The sequence below is a fragment of the Henckelia pumila genome, chromosome 3 (genome assembly GCF_033568475.1).
Source record: "Henckelia pumila isolate YLH828 chromosome 3, ASM3356847v2, whole genome shotgun sequence".
Taxonomy (NCBI): domain Eukaryota; kingdom Viridiplantae; phylum Streptophyta; class Magnoliopsida; order Lamiales; family Gesneriaceae; genus Henckelia; species Henckelia pumila.
The window spans coordinates 126,180,062-126,190,135 of NC_133122.1; the positions used below are offsets into that span (position 1 = coordinate 126,180,062).

Here is a 10,074-nt window from a genome sequence, read left to right on the forward strand (position 1 = left end):
TTGTGTATTCACCCTCCTCTACACAAATATTTCGATCCTGACAGTCTAGATTGTTCTTATATAGAAAGACCATTTGTTCTATTAAAATAACCATTGCGAGTTTGATCTGGACAGGTCTATTTATCTAGTAATAAGTGACGATCAATTGTTTTGTCCATAATTTCCCATGAGTTTGATCTAAAATCCTGCTTCCATTTATTTTTGATAATCTTGGTATTTTAGTACTTGGTTTTGTTTGATCTTATTTTAACCACCAAAACCTTTAATTTAATTACCAACATCCTTTGCGGTTCGGTTATATTTTATTTTTTATTTGCGGTTTTACATATAATATTGATTTCGTGGTTTTGAGCAGTTGTGGTCGGTTTGCGGATTTTTGTAATGAGAAGTAGAAGAAAAAAAATTCTCAAATTATTTAAAATAATAATATAAATAATAGCATATTTAAAGATAATGTAACCACAAATAGTACAAAACATAAATAGATAAAATAGAAAAATAAAAATAAAGCACCCAAATAAAATTAAAATAGATAAATAAGATGCTTTAAGTTTCATTTTTAGTCATGATTATAAAATAACTTTGAAGAATGTTTGTTGTGCTAAGGAAGAAAGAAGAACAAATATTGATCGAATATTTTGAGAGAAAAAGTGATGAAGTACAAGTTAGAAATAAATAATATATTATATATTAAGATGTCATTAATAAAATTATTTTTTGCAATTAAGGTAAGACAATGCAGCACGGTCGGTTTTGGGTATAAAAAAAATAACCGCACCGTGGAGCGCTGCGGTTTCATATTTTTAAAAACAACTGCGGTTATTTATAACGTAACAAAATGAAAAAAAAAGAGGTTCAGTACAGCGTGTTCGGGTGGTTATTAAAAAATTTTGATCAGCCCTAATTTTGGATGTAAAGGTCTTTTGGTGTAGGCATTTTAAGCAAATATCCTTTTTCTTTTTTTCCCCTTCCTGACTTGGATAAGTTTATTAAATCAATAATTTTGATAAATTAATAAGATATAAATTTTCGAAAGATCTTTATATAAATATATGGTCCATTCAATATCATAAATTAATCAGCCTCTAAAATTATAAAATATAACTAAGACAAGTTACTAATTTTTTTTTAAAATTCAAATCTAATTGATATATAATTTTAATTTAATTTCATCTATAATTTTTATCGATTAATTAATTTATTATTAATAAATTAATAATTTATCAATTAATTAATACCTCTATAAATTAATAAATTTGATGGTCTCAACATTATTAATTTATAGAGGTTTTACTTTGTTAACTAATTTAAAATTCCATTTTTATTTCGATCGATAAATTTTGTCCGTTTGTTTAGCATGTACTTTTCCAATTGTTCATCAGATTATAGCCTTCAGCTAGAATTTCAAGAAATAAAATGGGGAATATAATTAGTAATATTCCTCGTCAACAGAATAATCAATCTGATTTGTAAAATTAGCGCATTTAAAATTGTTTTCTAACATTAAATTTTTTTTAAAAATAAAATAAAATATAGCCTCGAGGCTCAAACTTTTCTCAATTAATTAACCAAAGAAAGAAAAAGTGATGCATGTATGTTGAGAAATAGTTTTGTCATAATATGCCTTATTTATTTAAGTGCATTCATTAATTTGTCAGGTTAATTATGTGGTACATCAGAAAACACTCTTAATAAATGAACGAGATGTACGGAAATATTTTATTTGAAACAAAAAAAACATTGATAGATCTCACATGTTTGTTTTCAATATAAAAAATTAAAATACAGCGAATTTTTTTTCTCCCAACATAGCAGTTGTAGAATCTCGTATCTCCTCATTCATCATTTGTTCAAGTTTTCTAATGTGATTCATGAGTTTTTCGATGTAGCATACGCATGAAACTAATATGCTAACATCACTGACACATTAAATAAATATATATATATATATATATATATATGCTAACATGGCCTCAAAAAAAAATTGCGGGCGCCTGCATGTTGTCGGGATAAAGTATTCGATATATTAATTAATGATAATATCGTGACTTAATTATTTTTTATAATAATTTATCAGAATTAAACTTCCATGTACGGCCATTATTCGTTAATTAATTCATTGTTACTATTGTCCTATACATAAATAATAACTCAGTACACAAACATTTTTATTTGAATTGGTGTTTGCAAAGTTGGAGTTGGGCTGGCATGCTCGGAAGAGGCTGAAGGTGAAAAAGGGTTGATGGGCTGGACTCTGATTTGGCCTAGGGTTAAATAAGAAAAAGGCCCAATAATGCTTCTAGTCCTAGAGTCCAATTGCGTGATAGCCGTTGGAAAAGAGACCAGTTTTAAGGTTGGAGAATCGGCATTCGGCTGCCAGAAACAACGCAACAGATACAGAATTCCCCAATGAGAGATAAAGGAAGACAAGCTAAGATAAATCTTGATGACAAGATTCTTGGTGAAGTCTCATCGGAGAAGACATTGGCAGCTATCTGGACAAATCTGGAGTAACTCTATATGACAAAGTCCCTTCAAGATCGAATTCATCTCAAGGGTAAGGCTCTTTGGATACGAGAATGTCTGATTTTTAAGGGATAATTTGCATGAATTCAAACTGCAAAGCTTGGCCCAAATTCTGGTAAAATCTTGACTGTGAGGGGCAGATCAGAAAAGAAAGAAGACAGCAGAAACTTGAGAATAGATCTACATCCAGAAACAAGAAAGGAAAATTCTTTCATTGTAACAAACCAGGACACTACAGGCCTGATTGCCCTGATAGAAGAATCCACAAGGATAAATCTAAAGATAAGGGAGAACTTTCCATAGCAGAATATGGATATGATTTCTCTCAGCAATGCATTAGGTAGCAAAGTTAGTGATTAAAGAAACAAAATCCAATAACAAACAGAAAGATCATCATCATATATCATCCAAAACAAAAAAATTCCAACTGCTAACTAACAAAATGTTCTGCGTAATATATCATCAAAATCCATATACCTCATGCTGAAACAAAAAATCTAAAATCTGCTGTGTGTAGGTAAAAAAGACAGACATAGCAAGTGGTATGCATCACTTCTCTTCTATGGCAGAAAATCTCTAAGCCCATCTGTTAAAGCGCGTCGAGACGTAAGAGTTGCCTTCAATAAACTCGTAGCCTACAGCAACAAAAGAAATATCTCGTTATGCATGAAAATTGATCAGAGCAAGTCAATAGGTAAAGGCTATGATCTCATTCACCTCTGCAACACCAATTTCAATCATTTCCAGCTTTATATCTGAAAGTGGAATATTCATTGTATTTATGGTGGACATAAGGGAACTCGATGCCGTGGATGAGACAACCAAATCTTCCGATACTATGAATGCATCTAATGGTTTGAGAAATGTTGGGCCCCCCTTCGGGTCTATGTTTTTCACCTTACTACGTAGATGCAATCTTAGGTATTGCCACCATCGTAGCTTCGGAGGCTCTTCTTCTTTCAGAGGAAGTATCTGCATCCTGGATTTATAGCCGTGTGGAAGCTCAGGATTCTTCAATCTATTAATGGTTGATGCTGCCTTCATGTGTCTTTCAGGATCTAACCGAAGCATGCTATTATAAAGGTTAGTCATGCTTGGTATACCACAATCACCGCCACATATTAAATGAGCAGATCCTAATGGAATAGCAAGAAAATTGAACAAGCAATCAACAAAACCCCCATCATCAGATTCAATTAAGAGAATTCTTCCCGTTGATTGTTGGACAATTGCTTTGACTTTCATCTTTGGAAGATTCACTGTGCCAAGAAATACATGTGAGGGGACAAAATATTTCATCCTTTCTTTCCGAGTACCGAAAATCACATCCGACATCGGAGTCCTTGACGCAATGGCTCTCTCAAGTAGTGCCATAACCTGTTGACAAGGAAACAAAAAATGAAACTAAAATACACAAGGAAGTCAATACAAGGAAGATGAATTACCTGATGATACCCCACGTGGAAAGGAATTTCCTCCTTATTTTCTCTGTCTCTGACACCATTCATGTTTAGAATCTCCAAAAACAAGTCAGAATGGTTAGGCAGAATCTGGAAATCATCTGTGATAATGAAAGAAGTGTTTGGTTTCGTAAAAAGGCCAGCTGTTGTTCTCTCAGCTTTGGTTTGAATCTCTTCCGTTGATATCTTGTTCTTAATTTTCAGCCCGCATGAACATTGAATGGTGTTAAAATACATGGTCGTGCAGTTAGCATTGCAGCACATGTCGGATTGCCTCGGAGGCGTGTCATCGATGTTGATTTTGAGTTGCTGGTCACATTCATCAGCAAACGAACTTGTCGGCTTCAGCAGCATCATTTTTCCAGACTCAGACCAAAAGTAGTTAGTGCTCGTGTTCTCCAAGCTATGGTACAAGGAATTCAAGCATCCAATAGTGAGTGCTCCTTTGTCGTAGTATTTGTGGAGGAGTCTCACGATCGTTCCCAGCGGCAAAGTCAAAAAACTCAGTAAGACGTCGATGAACTTGTGATCAGCTTCAACAAACAGAACTTGATTCCTTTCCTTGATAACCGTAGCTTTCAAGCAAAACTCAACCTCCCCTGGTTTGGCCATGCTCCACGACTGAGAAGCAAAACTTTGATCAGTTAATAAAACACCGAGTTAAAAAAAATAAGTTTATTCACAAGCCAACAGAAAGCCTTCCCCTCTCAAACAATGAGGTAGCTGTCGCCATGCACAATACTAATAGATGATCAACATTAATCGAACTGATGTATGCCTAATTAGAGTTTTCAAGTTTTGCCCATCCTTTCTAATTATAATAAACTCAAAATTTCTAACCTCTGAATCCCAAAAATCAGAGTGCAGGAAACACACAAAAACAAATTGATTTCATAACTATGCACGATAGATTAATTATAACTCAATTCCAGATAAATGTTATCCAACATTAATTAACAACTGAAACAATTAGATTAATGCTTACCTGATTGTGCGTTTGTTTTTCAACCGTGAAAATGGATGTCCTGTAAAGAAAGAAATACACAGAATTTATTGATGTTAAATCCTGAGCAGCTAGCTTACTTACATTACACAAAATGCATGTTACTCCGATCCATCAGTGTTAATTACCTCTGCGATTTGATTTCCTCTTGCGTTTCTTCACCAAATTCAAGACAGAAAGGAAGAGTAGTGGTACTACTATAACTACTACTACTATACTGCTGCTGCAGAGAAGCAATCGGTGGGGATTCTTCCTAGCTCTCACAGAACACCAGAAAGAGAAGAATGTGAAGAAGATTCATTCCCATTCTCCCTTCGATTCGCCTAGCTAAGCTCTGTTTATATATCTCTCCAGAGAAAATTTAATGGTGATATATTTCATTTTCGTGAGGGAGAAGTGAAGATAATCAAGGGTAAGTGGCCGCGCGCGCCTAATTTCCAAAAAAAAACTCGATTATATTACATTATATGTATGTATGTAGTATGTATGTCTGAATGAATGAATGTATGTGTGTATGTGCAAATACTAAATTGTGTGTGTTCATTCATTACATACTCATTTAAACATACATAATGTAATAATCAACCCTTTTAATTTTTCCTACCATGTCCTGATCATGTATATATATTATGCAGGATGATGATGATGATTAAAGATAAATCAAATTATATAAGTACGGTAATTAATTGATGCATGAAGCGAGACATATATATATAATGTTATCATAATGGAATGATGCATGGTAAATTAACAATATATAACATGCATTTGATCAAGCAATTGAAAAATAAGGTCAAACAAACTTTGTTACATTTATCTATTATTAAATTTTATCTAGGATGCGGGGTAAACCTATGCGCCAGCTAAGGTGACATCCAGCTGACACTCATGTCATTATTATTTTTTTAAAATTTTATGTTATTATGTACATTGAAAAATTATATGTGACATTTGAAATTACAAAATAATTTTATAATTTCCAATATAATATATATAAATTCATATCTCACCTTTAATGTACATGCACCATTTAATTATGTCTAAAAAATACCAATAATCTTTGAACCAAAACAATTAAGGATGGGATTTTGTCATTTTGATACAAGGAAATTAATGGTGCATGCAATCCACGAGAAGTGGCTTCGGATACGACGCAAAATGTCCAATATTGACCCGTCTGAATACTTATATTCCTCGCTCAACATTATTTAGCTAGGTTACTCCTTTTTTTAAAAAAATAAAAAAAATCGGACAAATTAAATTGCATGCCTTAACACAACAAATTAAATATAAATCTAAAAAATCATAAGATAAAACCATACAATCCTGACGTGGCCGGGGGAGATGATTTTATCTTATTTGAATTCAAAAAATTTTTTTATTACGAAGGTTATTGCTTGAAATTCTAGCCGAAGGATATACATGTACATTATGATGAAATATTGGAAAAGAATATGTTAAACAAATTGAAAGTATTAAGGGCAATTTGCTCAAAAATCCCCAAATGCAAACATGTTTTGCTTTGGGGTCCCTAGTCATAAAATGTGGTACAAAACCATACAAGATGTGGTACAAATTAACAAAAAATGTGGTACAAAAAAATGGCTAGGGAGTGCAGATCAAAACAAGTTTGCATTGGAGATTTTTGAGCAATTTGCACAAGTATTAATCAATCGATTTTTTTTATTAAAAACAATTATTTTTATGAAGATAAATAAACTATTAATTATTTTAAAAACCAATAAGTTAATTTGTTATTAATACTAAAGGACTCATAAATACCTGATGACTTTCAAGGTTTCAGAAATTGCAGAAGGAACTGAAGTAGTAGCAGCCATAAGAGAAGTAGAGGAAACACTGCAAATAAAAAAGGGAGTATTATTTCTTGTCTATTATTGTGATTAAGGAAGGAACAATGGAGCAAGAAGAAAAAGAAACTTACCAGTCGGATAAGTAGCAACGAGCTTGTAGGAACCTTAAGGGGAAATCTGAGTAGAAAATGGCAATGGTTATACGAAGAGGCCACTAAGATGAGGAAAGATAGAGAATCAAAAGAGAGAAAGCAGCGCGGGGATCGATGGAGCAATAATGGAAAATTTGGGATGACGTGATCGGCCAGTGCAAAAAACAAAGAACAAGATCACTGTTGTCAACTTTTGAAAAATCAAGAAGGTTATACAGTTAAAGTCCATCAAGAGTTCCTTACCATATTAAAGCCCAACAGCTCGTCTTAAAGTTCTAACAACGAATCATATTATTGTTTCATATTTAATGGCCCATTGGGCCATCAACCTAAAGGGGACATATGTTTAGCTAGAAAATAAAATTATTTCCTAGGCCCAGTATGAAAAATAAATCGGAGCCCAGTTCCTAATACTCGAAAGCCGATTAGTATAAGACCTCTAAAAACAGAAATCCAAGTAGAGCAAGAAAGATAGCGATAAAAAAAATTGAGGTTTAATTCAAAATATCTTGACTAAGTCAAAATTAGTTGGTGGGAATACGTGGCTCACGATGAGGAGTAATGGAGAGGAAGTTACAGATTTTTTCCAAACAAAAGCATTGGCGGAAGGAAAAAAAAGGCTCACTCGACAAATTCACAAATCAACATAGCTCCAAAAGCTCTTTGATTTCAGCATACATTTTTGCAAATATTTCGTGTGTTTATCTTCATATTTTTCCAGAATTTACAGTGCACATTGATAGAAATTTTCGGTAGTTCTTCGAACTATCCAGTAGCTTATCTTTTATATTTTTATGGCATTCAAATGTCATTTTGAATTTTCAGTAGCAAGAATGATGAATTCGATTGCTATTAATAATTTTTCTTCTACATTGTTTTTGTTCCTTGAAATATAACAAGTGAAATTGATACCAACGATGAAATAAGTACTCATTTCGCTTGATTTTAGAAGTTAGATTACATTTTCATATTTTGGCACGTGAGTGTCTAGCACGCCCGCAATCAATCCGCTCGAGCCATTATTGTGTTCAAACAATATTAAATTATGCAAAAAGTTATTTTAAGTATGATAAATATATATGTATAAATATTATTTTAAAGTATAAAGAAATAAATTAAAGTAGAAATTTTTTAAAAAATCAGTAGTAGTATTTGGGTCGTTACAGGTACGTTGGTGAGAGAGTACATAGCTTTCATTTGGGTTTTTTGAGCAGTAGTAATGGAAGAAAATGTGGTCATCCCAGTTCTTGGTAGATTGAAAGAGGCCGAAAAAATATCAGGAGAGATGGTAATAAATTCTCCTCCAATGGAACTTGTAATGACACCATCTGATATTGTAGCATCTTGGAAAAATTTAGGCAGAGCTTGTTTGAATATGTAACTACCACAACTCAGAATTTTTCAGAGACCGAAAGCTTCAAGAGTCCGAAACATTACAAACCAACCCTTCATCCAGAAGATCATACACTGTGTGTAAATCCACTAGAAGAACATTTTGAGTGATGGACGACATTGTCTACATATGAAAATCAAAGAGGTGAAAAGCAAGGATGCTCGAGAGATTTAGGGTTTTAGGAGATATCGAAAACGTAACGAGGAAGAAGATAGATACAAAGATATATGATGTGTATGATGTGTCTGTCCTCGTGCCAAAATTTTGAATTTTGAAAACATAAAAAGTACACAATAAGCGGTAAATAAATAAAACTTGCCACGTGGTATTTTGGATTAATTTTTCGTTAGAAATGTGAAACGCTAAAGTGAAAAATTGAACCGGTGTAAAACTCTTTGTATGCACAAAATACTTCTCTACAAATACCATTCACTCAGTCAAGATTAAAGCATACTATCATTTATAAATGCATTTTGTGCACTTAATTTGCATTTATATTTATGGTTAATTTCTTTGTTTCGAGCGGAATTATGCGTGATTTGTTGTTGTTTGTGTTGAGTGTTAGGAATTATAGGAAATAATGAATTGGTGTTGGTTGGAGTCGAAGGGACTAAGAAAAAGAATGAACGAGCAAAGTTGGTTCAGGATCAAGCAATACTCCGGGGAATCACTGCATGAATACTGGGAGCGGTTCAAGAAGCTTTGCGCTAGCTGTCCGTAGCATCAGATAAGTGAAAACTAATTGATCCAATTTTGCTATGAAGGTTTGTTACCTCATGACAGGAGCATGCTGGACGCAGCCAGTGGAGGAGTTTTTGTTGACAAAACTCTGGTGCAAGCAAGAAATTTGATAGAGAATATGGCTGCCAATTCTCAACAATTTGGCACCATCAGGAACGAGCATCCACAAAGGAAGAACAACGAGGTAAATGTCTCTTCCCTTGAACAGCAATTACTTGAATTTACGACTCTTGTGCTTCAGATGGTTGTAGGGAATGGACAACCTGCAAAGGCATGTGGAATTTGTTCTGCAATGGGACATGCTACTGATACATGTCCCACACTTCATGAAGAAGCAGTTGAACAGGTCAACGCTACTGGAGGATTTCCTGGACCACCCCAGCGAAAATATGATCCTTATTCCAACACATTCAATCCTGGTTGGAAGGATCATCCAAATCTGAGATATGGGAATCCTCAAGCTAATCAATCGGGGCCGCAAGCACCACCGCATAATCAAAATTATAGGCCGCCGTATCCTCAACAGCAACAGCAGAGACCTCAGATACCAACACCAGGTGAGTTCCTCGAAAATATAGTTAAGGAACTTGCCACTAACACTGCAGCTTTTCAACAGGATACCAGAACAAGTATCCAAAACTTGAGCACCCAGATGGGACAGCTCGCGACCTCCATTAATAAGTTAGAAGCACAGCACTCAAATGCTCTACCATCGCAAACAATTCCAAACCCAAGAGAAAATGCTAGGGCAATTACTCTAAGGAATGGGAAGGAGTTGCAGATCAAGGAAAAAAAGGTGGAGGCTTCACCCAAGGAGAAACCACAAGAAGAGCCGAAGGCGACTGATGGAGAAGCATCCAAGGAAGAAGCGCCAAGAGGTAAGTTTCCTCCCCTTTCTGAATATAAGCCTATCGCCCCTTTTCCCTTAGCGCTAAAAGAGTCTAGAAAAGATGAAGGTATAAAGGACCTTTATGAAACTTTTCGTAGA

At 34.2% G+C, this 10,074-nt stretch overlaps 1 protein-coding gene across 1 annotated transcript; it reads right to left on the reverse strand.

Moving 5' to 3' along the window:
• Positions 1 to 3,086: 3,086 nt before the first annotated feature.
• Positions 3,087 to 8,465, reverse strand: LOC140889444 (uncharacterized). Its single transcript, XM_073297161.1, has 8 exons — positions 8,398 to 8,465; positions 8,117 to 8,333; positions 6,932 to 7,014; positions 6,772 to 6,846; positions 4,972 to 5,011; positions 3,972 to 4,607; positions 3,244 to 3,903; positions 3,087 to 3,161 (listed from the first exon to the last, which is right to left on the reverse strand). The coding sequence occupies exons 1-8, from the start codon at positions 8,463 to 8,465 to the stop codon at positions 3,087 to 3,089; spliced, it is 1,854 nt and encodes a 617-aa protein (XP_073153262.1).
• Between the last annotated feature and the right edge of the window lie 1,609 nt (positions 8,466 to 10,074).

Bases quoted from the DNA above. Each gene is read 5' to 3' on its own strand.
- LOC140889444 (XM_073297161.1), bottom strand. From the start codon at position 8,465: ATGTCGTCCATCACTCAAAATGTTCTTCTAGTGGATTTACACACAGTG. The intron at 6,847-6,931 runs GTAAGTTTCTTT...TTTTATTTGCAG, and splicing joins CGTTGCTACTTATCCGACTG to TGTTTCCTCTACTTCTCTTA. The intron at 4,608-4,971 runs GTAAGCATTAAT...TTTGCTTCTCAG, and splicing joins AAAAACAAACGCACAATCAG to TCGTGGAGCATGGCCAAACC.